The 12,225-nt window shown below is 40.0% G+C and overlaps 2 protein-coding genes and 1 long non-coding RNA gene across 4 annotated transcripts in view; all 3 read left to right on the top strand.

Moving 5' to 3' along the window:
* Positions 1-1,862: 1,862 nt before the first annotated feature.
* On the top strand, positions 1,863-3,887 carry mon1ba (MON1 secretory trafficking family member Ba). The gene is made up of 3 exons (XM_076276842.1): positions 1,863-1,913; positions 2,382-2,816; positions 3,091-3,887. Exons 2-3 carry the CDS (start codon positions 2,399-2,401, stop codon positions 3,885-3,887), a joined length of 1,215 nt encoding a protein of 404 aa, XP_076132957.1. The 5' UTR covers positions 1,863-1,913; positions 2,382-2,398.
* Positions 3,888-4,512: 625 nt separating this feature from the next.
* Positions 4,513-5,333, top strand: LOC143115057 (uncharacterized). Its single transcript, XR_012985037.1, has 2 exons — positions 4,513-4,762; positions 4,987-5,333. It is a non-coding gene; the product is annotated as an uncharacterized LOC143115057 (long non-coding RNA).
* Positions 5,334-6,735: 1,402 nt separating this feature from the next.
* gripap1 (GRIP1 associated protein 1) overlaps positions 6,736-12,225 on the top strand; it is a 50,850-nt gene continuing 45,360 nt past the window's right edge. Inside the window, exons 1-7 of one of the 2 annotated variants that reach the window (XM_076276897.1) lie at positions 6,736-6,805; positions 7,040-7,148; positions 8,334-8,400; positions 8,852-8,913; positions 9,287-9,313; positions 10,311-10,418; positions 10,932-11,094. In XM_076276897.1, the coding sequence (XP_076133012.1) occupies positions 7,107-7,148; positions 8,334-8,400; positions 8,852-8,913; positions 9,287-9,313; positions 10,311-10,418; positions 10,932-11,094 (469 nt within the window). In that variant the 5' untranslated portion in view covers positions 6,736-6,805; positions 7,040-7,106. The remainder of the gene's footprint in view (positions 6,806-7,039; positions 7,149-8,333; positions 8,401-8,851; positions 8,914-9,286; positions 9,314-10,310; positions 10,419-10,931; positions 11,095-12,225) is intronic. The other variant, XM_076276898.1, reaches the window with a different exon arrangement.

Genomic DNA, 12,225 nt, shown 5'->3' with positions numbered 1-12,225 from the left:
TTTTCCGTTGCATTGCAGTGCAGTTGCAGCCTACATTTGTTAAAATAAAATACATTTCTCATTATTTGCTGAACTTCACAGATCAAGATAAACATTCAAAATAATAGCCTAATAATAGCCTAACAGAATAATTTTCCACTTATCACTGTTGGTAAACTGCATTAAGCATAAACCCATCTGTTGTAAGCCTATACCATAATTTTGGGTATTTTTTTATCACTTAATCCTATACCAAAATGTGAGATGAATAAAGAGAGATGCATGAGGACATATATTTGCACATTCTTTCATTTGTTTACCTTTTTTTGGCCTTTGCTGGTCACTTGATATGCACTCACAATTATGTTCAGTGCTGCTTGCACCATTTTAGATTTTGAGCAGCTAAATGATTGCAGTGCTGTATTGAGCACAAAGACCACAGGTCTTAAAATGGTCAGTCAGACCTGAAGAAAGAATACATTCTGAGCATTTTACGTACTGCTAAATGTATCTGCCTATGTTTTCTAAAGGTCAATCAGTGCTGTACCGACAAGGTACATTTTCAAATCGATCTTAATAATTGACCATAAAAATGTATATCTTAAAAATTGTGTAGGCTATGCAAAGTCATTGAATGTCAAAGTTATTAATGACAGGAACAAATAAAATTGTGCATGAAGGCTGATAAAATCCATAAATGGGGGAAGGGTAGGGTTATATGTAAATGAATAGATGTAAATTAATACTTTTGTATACTGAATATAGATAGACAATGATTAGATAGATACAATGATTAGATCTTTCATCTTGCTGTTGTTATAATGTAATTTCATATTTAACAAGGTTCTGAATAACCCATGCACTGTATCAAGCAGTAAGTGAAAACATGCAGGCGGGTCACTGTTAGCAAGACAGTTTGTTGGGAAGGCTAATGATCAGTGTATTTATTCTTAAGCTGCAGCTGAGTGAAGAATGAAACCATGCTCTATACTACAATAGAGCATCGTTTCCCAACCTTGAGGTCGGGACCCCATGTGAGGTCGCCTGAAATTCAAATGGGGTCGGCTGAGATATTGGCTCTTACAATTGACCTGTACATTGTAAAAATATAAATAAAACATATGAAATCTGCCAAAAAAGGTTGGGAACCCCTGCAATAGATGGTTACCACTGTGACACCTGAACCCTGTCAAACAACTGGTTTGTGCTTCTACATCAAAACTAGTACAATATACCATTCAATGAGACAATCTATGTAATATATAATATTGTTGTCAGTTATGTCAGACTCCATTTATAAGACTTTATGTACTTGTCATGTGCTGCAGATAGTGTATCACTGCATGTATTTCTACACAGTGTATCAAGTCCTTGCCCCACCAGCACAGGTCTATGCATTTATTGTGAAATGCAGTTTGAAAACCCTCTGCTGATCCTGCTGGCTGTCGGCTCATTAAGGAAGCTTTGAGGGCAGTTTTGGGTGATAATGAAGAGGAAGTGCTGAAACAGAACAGAACAGTGCTTGAAGAGGCTTGAGAGTGGATTAATTCAATTGTAACCTGTAGGACAATGGGAAATTCAACCAAGCAGTGGAAAATGTAATAATAACAAACAATTTGATTTTAAATTTGAATATAAAAGTTTACTCATTTTTTACTACATTATTAAGTATTCCTCTGTGCATTTGCTGTCGATACAGGGGCCTACACAAAAGACACACTGTCTTCGTCTTTTGTTATTGTCTGACATAGTCTACAATTGACCTGGCAATAGAGGACTTTTATTTTGAAATTGGAATCACAACATTCGTCCACTCATAATGGACATAGTCTCATAGAGAAGCAGCTGCAGTGTTCATTCCTCCTCTGTCACACTAGCCGGGATACAGCTGAAACTGAACTGCTACTTTTTTCACTTCAGCTTTAAAGCAGCATGTGAGTAGAGTCTTTTTTATTTTTATTACTCATTATGCCAAAGGAACTATGATTTAAAAAGTATTGGAAAATCACTGTTATGTCTGCTTTGGTAAATGTCATGACACATCAAAACAATGGTGTCTTACCAAATTCACCAGATGAACTTTACAAAAAAAGGGACTCTAGCTAGATTCTAATATATCTGGTTCTAACTAGTAATCGCTGAACTTGATCCAAATATAGGCTACATTGATTAAATAAGCCTGAGTAACTTTAAACTTAATGCGGGATTTCTAGAATGTGAAAGGCCTACTTTTAACTTCAAAAACAATTAAGGCTTGGTTTTCAGCAGTAATGTATTTGTCATTTTGGTGAATTATATTCTGATTTGTTCGTGCATGAAAATATTCACTGTTCTGTGAGTTTTAGATACCACTGATCATTCACTAGCATAAATGCACTATGACACTTCTAACAATCTACCAGTTGCCGGCAGAAAGGACATGCAACACATCTTTGACAGGGGAGACACCAATAAGATGTATGAGATCACTCACACAGGAGACATTAGTGATAGTATGAATGGTTCCATGGACTCCTCTGACCACTCATTACAAGACTGCAGAGAGAGTGCATCAGTTAGAACCTATGGAACTGTACAGGGACAAGACGAGGGGCCTTCGGTGCAGCAGGCTGATGGAGATTCCCCTTCCCCCTCCCCCAACGGCAATCATGAAGAGGAAGTGATGACAGACAGTTGGAGAGGACACAGGAAGCATGTGTTCGTCTTGAGCGAGGCAGGCAAGCCCATTTACTCACGCTATGGCAACGAGGAAGCACTTTCCACTACAATGGGTGTCATGATGGCGCTGGTTTCCTTTGTCCAGAGCAGTGACGACACTATCCGCTCCATCCACTCAGGTAACAGTTCACAATCACATCCACCTCCTCTGTGTGATCTGTTCTTGCAAATGAAACCGTTTTGGGGGACAAATTCTTTGCTGCCCATGACCCATCACAATGTAGCCGTGCCTCTGTTGCCATGGTAATTTTGGCAAAGCTGAAATTGAAGCCGCTCTGAGATTTCATTGGTAGGCCATCCCCTGTTGTGCTATGTTTCATTTTGCTCTGTTAAATGATTTAATTACAAATATATAAAATGCTGTATTCTTCTTCCTTCCTTGCCTTCCTGCAGATGGCCACACAGTTGTTTTCATGCAGCAGGGTCCTTTGGTGCTTGTCCTGGTGTCCAATAACAAGCAGTCTGAACAACAGCTGCATACTGAACTCCTGTATGTGCACTACCAAATAGTCAGCATGCTCACCCAGGCGAGCATAACCCGTATTTTTGAGCAGAAAAAAAACTACGACCTGCGCCGCCTGTTGACAGGATCGGAGAGGATCCTGGATGGTCTACTTGACCTCATGGACACAGACCCCAGCTTCCTGCTGTCTGCTGTGCAGTGTCTGCCCCTGCTGCCTTCCCTAAGAGACTCCATCAGCCAAATTTTACAAAAAGCCATCACCCCGAATCTGGTCTTCTCCATCCTCATTGTCAACAACCAGCTGCTCACCATCGTCCAAGAGAGGACGGTTCTCGAGGATGCCAGGCTGAAGCCCACTGACCTGCTCCTGATGCTCAACTTCATCACGTCCTCCTCAGCGTTTCGCGGCGGTGAGATCTGGACACCCATCTGCCTACCCCTCTTCAACTCTGACTGCTACTTCTATGCCTACGTGGCCTATCTGAACCCTCCTGATTGCACAGTGTGCCTACTTCTCGTTTCCACAGACAGGGATGCCTTCTTTGCAATAGCAGAGTGCAAGAGGAAGATTGAAGAAAACTTTAGGGCTCAGAATGTTCTAGATGTAATTTCAAGAGCTCAGTTGTATGATGTCAGTGATGTCGGCATATCAGATCTGAGGCACTTCATGTACATGCCTTTCACCATTCCCGAAAAGCACCACCAGCTCCCACAATTCACCAGGTGAGAGTGCACTTCCGCATTCCATTCCACTCTGTTAAATGTGAATGAACTACAATATCTCTATCTATAAGTAACTATAACTCATGCTGGCTAAACCAGTTGTGCTGGCTCACAATTTGTGCAGGCAGCATCATTTAATTATTTTTTTCCTGCTGTTTCTTTCTGTGGGTCTTCCAGCAATAAGAACATTGCAGTAATTCGACCATTCTGGTGACCAAAGCTTTTTCCATTTTGTGGCATCACAGTGACAATAAAGATCTTACTTGGCTTGCAATATCACATAATTTGTATACACACAGAGACTACAGTCTGTGTTTATTGCCCATAAAATTGCCCAGCGGAGCCATTTATGCAAAAATGTGAGTAAATAAGTAGAGACTAGACTGAGAGGGCTTTGTCAGACATTGTATGCAAGGCTGTGGTGCAATAGGAAACACATGATGCCGAGAGACGAGCCCAAGGTGAAGGCCTTAAGGCCTCTTTGTTCAGCCAGCAGTTAGGTGCCAGGCCAAATGAAGGAGAAGGCTCACATGTTTCGCGTCAAACCTCTCACATGACACTGCTGGGAAGTTTGTCTTAACAAAAGCTGCTGTTATTTCCTGGAACATTACTGTGCAGTAGACCTTCTGTGTGGTTTGTTCTTTTTTAGCTTGTGGATGGTTGAGCCCTATTTGGGTTTAAGAACACAAGGCTGCTTGATCTTTATACCTTCTGTGTGGTTTGTTCTTTTGTAGCTCGTCGATGGAAGAGCCCTATTTGAGTTTTGAGAGGACAAGACTGCTTGATCTGTATCGTCACATTCACAGCCGGATACACAGCCTCACACAGCCACTGAAAATAATCTATCATGTTTCACAAAGAGAGGTGTTACTGGCGTGGGTACGAACCTTTGCACTGTTTATCAAGTAATTCAGATGAAGTGGGCTTTTCTTTATACAATAAAATAGTAGCCTATGATTATGCAGTACAAAAAAAAACTTTTAAACCAAAGTAAGGAAGTAAAATAATTGAATACTTCAAATCAAGATTTCAATTAATGTTTAGTCTACAATAAACCTGTTTAGCAAAACTATTTTTGTTTAAAACCATCTTCTTTTCTTTAGACTACCAACAAGTTTGAGCTGTATGCCTGCTTTAGCCCTTTTGTTACAAAGTCATCTGCCATCAACTCTGTCACCAAGTTATTGCGCTGGATTAAAAAAGCAGAAGATCGACTCTTCATCCGTAGCCCTCTTAAGTACTCCACCGTAGCCAGCACGAGAGTGAACTCCAGTGATGGGCGGGGAAGCTCAGACAGACAAGAGGCACCAGATGGCAACCTGTTGTCTCTTCTATAATCACACCTACGTGGTTTAACCACCAAACAGCCCTACTGCAACATGAGACACTTTGAGCATAATAAAATATAAATTTGGTTATGACAACCCATAACTGAGTATTGAACTTTAAAGGTGGTGTTTGTGTGTGTCAGCTATCACGTGAGTATCAGAAATAGCAGTATATGACCATAGTCTTGTGGTCATTACAAAAGTATTTATGGACACTGTTACAAAACTACATGCTATATTTGTTAAGCAGTGATAGGCCTACCTTTTTAAAACTGAGAACATATATTCTACAGGCCTATCTTAATTGTATGTGGTTGCCTTGCTTGTATCATTTATATGACTGTGTATAAAAATCACAAATAACGTTTTATTTAACATTTTGAAAAGAAATGAACAACAGAATGCAAACATTTTCATAGCCTATTTGTTTGTTGAGACTGAGAATAATTTATTGCCAGGTAAGTCAAGTCATTGGGTCATTGTGGACATGGGTTGCAAGCTGTTGTGGAAGCAGAGGTGGACAGTACTAAGTACATTAACTTGATTACTGTACTTAAGTATGATTTTTGAGTATCTGCACTTTACTTGAGTATTAATATTTTTGGAAACTTGTGACTTTTACTCCACTACATAAAGACAAATATTGTACTTTTGACTCCACTACATTTGAAATATGAGATTACTCGTTACTTTTAACCACATTTGATTTTTTAAATGCAATAATGCAATAGACCATCTTGAAGTTCATTTTTTGGGAGAACGCAGATGGACCTGTTAGCAATTGAGATTTGAGAAGTGGTCTGATGTTAACCAGGCTACCCTCCATGATCATTGCAAAAATGGATTGAAATTAGACAATCACCTGGCATTCACCACATAGCTAGATCTCTAGCCTTATTAAACAATAAATAATCTATTCATAATTGAGTTATCTGGTTTTGTATTCGGCAGTGAAAATGTTTTAGATTTGAATGTTTTAGATCAGAGAATGAATAATAATTTAAATTATATTATATACTATATTATTGCATCTATTTGAACAGTTGCAAAGTTGTGAAAATAGGTAAAGTGTTTTTGTTGGCTGTAAGGCACTAAAAGTCACTTCACCGACCAAAGGATGCATACCCTATTAATGAATAGACATACAGTCAATACATTAAAAAGGAAAAATACTTGTAGGCCTAATTCTGAATAGGCTACTTAATTATTTTTAAAAGCAAGTACTTCTGTAGGCTAGGCTACTTCAACTTAAGTAGCCTAAAAATCTGACTTAGGAACTTTCACTTGTATTGGAGTAGCCTAATATTTGACAAGGTGCATCTTTCACTTAGCATTGTGTAGGCTACTTCGTCTACTCTGTGTGGAACACACACCTCCTCCAGCATTTAAATAGCCTAGCTCTATAATAAACGTAAACCTGGAGGCTCTCCACAAGGAATAGGCACTACTGGCATTTTTTCTATTCCATTTCCTATGCCTTTGTGGGCATGAACACACGTGACCAATGCAAAGGTTGAGCGAGCTATTTTGTGTTTAGTTCAGTGACAGGTGGTCTGCTGCAATGTTTGAGGTCTTACCTCCATCTGCAGGACAGGTGCAATCACTACATTACCTTGCTTATTGCACAGATGTCAGTGTTTACAGTGGAAACTTCTAGGCTATTAATGTTGTCTGGCATTGTAGGCTAGGGCGCTTCCCAAAAGTTTGGCAAAGGAACTGGTTGTAGCCTACATAGACGTTAAACAATGCTTTTCGTATGGCGAGCAACCTTAAAACAAACCTAAATTGCTCACTAGCTAATATCCATCATACTCCCTCACTCACCCAGGCTTGACCCCCGCCGCCAGGACCAACCGCTTGGTAACGTTAGTCCTTCCCGAGCTCCGTAAGTGAAGATGGCGCAGGCACTATCGGAAGAGGAGTTCCATCGAATGCAGGTAACCGACCTTGTTGACAGGCATTCCATGCTCTTTCCACACATTGTTTGCTAAATGTTTAGATTAATGTTGTAGCCTGGGGTTGTCTTTTGACTTGTACGCCTGGTTGCAAAAATGACACATGAAACACAGAGGCCAAAAAAGCCTTGGCATTTCGTACACAGTGTTGACTGAAGACGGAGAGAGGTGGTTTGACAAGCCTGTGATGATGGTGGCAAGATGGCTAGCGGTGTTAGCTGGTGTTGCTACTAAGCTAGTAACAAGGGACCTTAATAAGTTAAAGGGATAGTTTTGCGAAATTGGCAAAATCTCGAATGTCACAAACGCACGCCACTGGGACTCTGGTTATGTATTTATGTGTCCTTGAAAACCGTAAACTGTAATGTTAGAAAATACATTTATATCACAATTTTGCTTGCTGGCTTGCTAACTAGCAAGCGGATGTTTTGCTTGCTCACTTCCTCAATTGAATCCAATGTATTTAGGATGAGAGCTATGCTAGCTACCTGCGTACTGGAAGCTGGCTAGCTTGTGGCATTTGCACGAAAATGCAAAAGGCCAAGGTGTCACGTTGAATCAGGGGAAATTTATATTTGCTTCAATGTCAAACTACCTCACCAGGTTGTAGACAAGAATGTCTGGACAGGAGTCGAAGTGTTCAAAATGTAGCTAATTAGTCCCGAGCTAGTTGTCTGGTCAGCTATTACTAGCCTAAAGTTAGCCAACTAGCAAGGTAGCAAATGCCACTCAGCTTGCTGTTTGTTGACATCCTTAATTTGAACCCCGCAGTGAAACCCAACTCCCAGGTGGAACCGAACCAGATATTGGAGCATTTAATTGGTAGTCAGCGCTTAATGACGTTTCGGAAAACCTAGCTTTCCTGCAAGATTGCAAAAATTAATACTGGAGGTATGCAAACTTGCTGATGGGAAAATGTTTGAAAATGTCTCAGGAAGCTTTAGGCCCATCTCTCCTGCTTTGAATTGAGTGACTTAATTAACGTGTTTGCTCCCTACAGTGTGTTTCTGCAATTAGTGGTAGCTTACCGAATTTGAAGTGATGACCACACTTTCAGTCCTACAAATCACATTGATCAGTGGATGGATTTGAACATGAAACATATGGATACCCTGAAACTTGTTTTCACTTTACTGTTCTAATTACATGTTGAACATTTGTTCTCAGGCTCAGCTTCTGGAGCTAAGAACGCAGAACTACCAACTCTCGGATGACCTGCGGAAGAACTCTGCTGGTAAGGAGCCACTAGCCTACTGTGTGTTTGTGCCTTATTATCAGGGTAGGCCTATGGTCACTTTTAGTTAATGGGCATACTTTTTAGCATTTGTTCGCATATTTCATCCAGTAGATATTGTTTCACAAGCTGAGTGCTTTATCCACGTCTTTGCTTGTCTTTTTGAATTGAATTTGAATTGAATTTAATCTGTGCTTTTTATGAAAATCATTTGTATTCTTTGAATGCTTTAATCTTTTATTTGAAATCAATGATGAGAATGCTTTTATGTTTGGAAGTTAAAGTAGACCACAAGTAGGAATGTGAAATTGACTTATCCTCATGCTGTGTGTAACTTCTTGCAAGTAAATGGTTCTAAAATGTAGGCTAGTCAGTTTCTTGGGCATGAGTGGATCATTATAGGAGATTTCTTTTGTCTCTTTTAATATGGCTTTTTTTTATTTTTTTGCAGAGCTCAATAATGTCAGGCAGAAAAACGTTACCTTGGAGAAGGACTACATCAAAGCACAGAAGGTAAGATACTTCCCTTAGTATTAATGAACACCAGTAATTGATACATTTATTTCAGAGTGTTTAATAAATTATGAGACAGTGACCACCAAGACCAATATAGTCATAGTGTTTGCTTAAGGTAAATATATACAGTCCCTTCAATTGGAAAGACTTGCTCAGTATTTCAATGGCTGTTTCAAAGAGTATGTAGGTCATGACATAATAATTTATCTAATCAATTTTATGTGTCTTGTAGAGTAGGTCAAGAGTGAATTAGTCCAATTTGGTAATGAAATAAATGTTGATGCAGATACATCTAATAAAACTCAGATTTTGTTGACTTGCCCTAGATTTTACTCTCACCACATTTTGTTTTTATTTATTTTACCCAAAGGCATTGAACAAGAGCAAGAAGGCTCAGGTAAGGCTTTTCAGTTAGCTTGATAAAGGATACTGATTTTATTTACATGTGTGTCAAGAGTATTTTTAACTCAATACGTTTTTAAAGAATGTTTGCAGATGAATAAATGAAGCAATTTTCATTCAGCTCGGTCTTGCACAGTGTTGTGCAGCCTCAGGTGACGCAGTGATGCACTCATACTGACTTTATTTGACAATCCCTCTGGAATTGTAACTGTTGCAGTCATTCAAAATATTTTTCAAATATTTTGTTTATGTATAATACAGTCTAAACTTAGAGAAGTAGTTTCTTGCTGTGACTGCCGCAAGTTTTTATGTTCAGTTCCTTCAGTTGGAAATGAGACAATACATATAGAAGCAGAACAGAGAACATCAGTTGACCTGTGGATAGATGTTTAACCACCTTTGTCTTTCTCTTTTTGTTTTGAAGAGAAATTATGAGCAGTCTTTGTGTCCATTTCAGTAATGGACAATTTTTGAAATGTTCCTGCATGTGCGTACATTGTTCCTGTATCTGTATATTAACTTATGTGTTTGTTTCTTTACCAAAGAGAGGCTGAGAGCAAGGCTATGTTTTATTGAAAGTCTGTTTTGCTTTTGGTAGTGGGTTTAAGTCATTTGTTATTGTGAGGAAATAGGATTGAGTATATGCCTTGAGAAGGGATTGTCAGTCATCTCTAATTGTGAGGATAATATCTGAGTCCATAAGAAGGCCAAGTGTCAGTTGTTTCTTGTGATGTCAGTAATTCTCCATAATCTTTCATTGTTAAACTTGAATGCGTCTTTTTTTGGCTGTGATGGCCAGCTGTGTCTCTCTGTGAGTCCTCTCCTTCCATCTGCATATTAGGGGGTTGATCATCATGAGCACTGTGTCTTTGTGAAGCGGTGATTGTCAGTAATCTGTGAAATGTGAGGGCTCAGGGTCTGTGTTGGAGCGGTGATTGTCAGTAATCTCTGCCGGCCCCTGCCCTGAGCTGATCCTGGCTGTGTGCCCGCAGGAGGTGGATGCCTTGCTCAGCGAGAATGAGATGCTTCAGGGGAAGCTGCACAGCCAGGAGGATGACTTCAGACTGCAGAACAGCACCCTCATGCAAGAGCTGTCCAAGGTGCTGGAACTTGACTACCCCACTCATCCCCACTGCACACATCAAACCTCTTTCATCCCCCATAACTAAACATTCCACAATAGATTACAAATATGAATGCAGTTTTAATTCATACACATCCACCATTATATACATATATACTTATATAATATTGCTTGTTTATTGTGTAAATATTGGTTTATAAAGGGATAAATAATTATACTGGCAAGATATGTCATTTTAAGTTTTGTTTACTAATATTTAGTTTAGTTCACCAATGTTCCCAAAATGTGTCACCGTGCTTATAGGAGACATGTATGTTAATGTATCCTTTTGGAATACTCATTAATTTATAGCTCATGATGGGTAAACCATTTGACCTGTCTGAGTCGATTCCCAATCCTAGCACTCTTGTCTACTCTTCCATATCCTACATCCTACATCTTTTGGTATCTTTTTTATGCTCTACAACCTGTAGGCCAACATTTGGCGCAAGGTCTTGATAGAATTCCACTGTGTTTGCTCTCACCGTAGCTGTGCTCCCAGATCGAGCAGCTGGAGCAGGAGAACAAGTCCCTGCGGGATGGGAAGGGCCTGCAGGCCACGGCCCCCAGCCCCGTGTCCTCCCCTGGGCCCGTGGACGGGGAGCTGCTCAGGCTACAGGCCGAGAACTCGGCGCTGCTCAAGAAGATTGCAGGTACCTGGGCAGAGGCGTGCTGCTTTCTTTACACAAATGCACCTGAGCTGGCTGAGCAAAACAACTGACTGAAAATGAAATGTTTAAAACAAGAAATTGAATTAATTGAAAACCAAGTCGATCAAAGACACATTTACAGCTTTAAAGTGTATTAACTTTTATCTGGAGGATTATTTGTGTTCATTTTTTGTTGGGCAGCTTTCAGAAGCAGTGTAAAACACTGATATTTTGTATTGTATACCTTAAAGGAGAGGTATACCTTGGGAATGGATCATTATGTTGTTAGCAGCAGACATCAACAGGGCAGCAACGGGGGCTCTAAGGGCTCTAAGGACCTCAAGCGATCTGCTAAAGCAATCAAAACTTTACGGCCCTAGGCCACAGAATGCTTTCTAATGGGTCTGACATCTAATACCTAATATCTGAATGTCTTGCCTTGTCTTTTGGCTGCTGAATGTTGGACTTTTTTGCCGTGTGCAGTCACTTTCTCCACTGCATCAAAGACTAAATTAATTGCTATGATTATTTCGATAGGCCATAGGCTACAAATTAAAAGCGCTATTAGTCGGACACAAAGCAGAATATTGAAATAAGGGGGCACCAAGGCCACAGTGGCCTATGAACCTTTGATTGTCAAAGGAGCATCACGGTCAACGCAGCGTGTCGTGGCCACCGTAAAATTCCAGCTCTGTTTGCAACGCTGAAGTTTTGGGATAAACAGGCATTAACTATTTAACCTATTGTATAAGCATTTCAGCCATGGATTACTTGAACCATACAGAGTGGCAAATACTACTGTTATCATGATAAATGGGCTGCAACCACAAAAGAAGACTATCTCTTTTCCCCTCTAGCGATAACTGTAATGCTCGCTCTTAAAGTATGGATTGGTTCTGCTGTTTAGTGTACCAGTGGTGTTTGGCTGTACAGAATGGCCAGTCGTTTCACTGGGTGATTTTTATAATAACGTGTTAATGATTTAAATGGACTGTGCTCCAGAGTTTTCTATTGTGTTGCCAGACATTGAAGCACCCTGGTGTGTCAGCATTCCCCGTGAAGCGGACTACATATCAAGGCTTTAAAACTCCACCCTGCTGGGGCCAGATAACGGTTAAAACTTGCTGCATTACA

This window comes from Alosa pseudoharengus, unplaced genomic scaffold (assembly GCF_046254945.1).
Source record: "Alosa pseudoharengus isolate Yale_2024_CS ecotype anadromous, Long Island Sound unplaced genomic scaffold, YU_APseudo_1.1 YU_APseudo_1.1_scf_9, whole genome shotgun sequence".
NCBI lineage: Eukaryota > Metazoa > Chordata > Actinopteri > Clupeiformes > Clupeidae > Alosa > Alosa pseudoharengus.
Note: the sequence above shows the minus strand (reverse complement) of the source record. Positions and strands in the feature narration are given on the sequence as shown.

Coding starts and splice junctions, on each gene's coding strand:
- mon1ba (XM_076276842.1), top strand. CDS start 2,399: ATGCAACACATCTTTGACAGGGGAGACACCAATAAGATGTATGAGATC. Junction 2,817..3,090: donor TATCCGCTCCATCCACTCAG/GTAACAGTTCAC, acceptor GCCTTCCTGCAG/ATGGCCACACAGTTGTTTTC.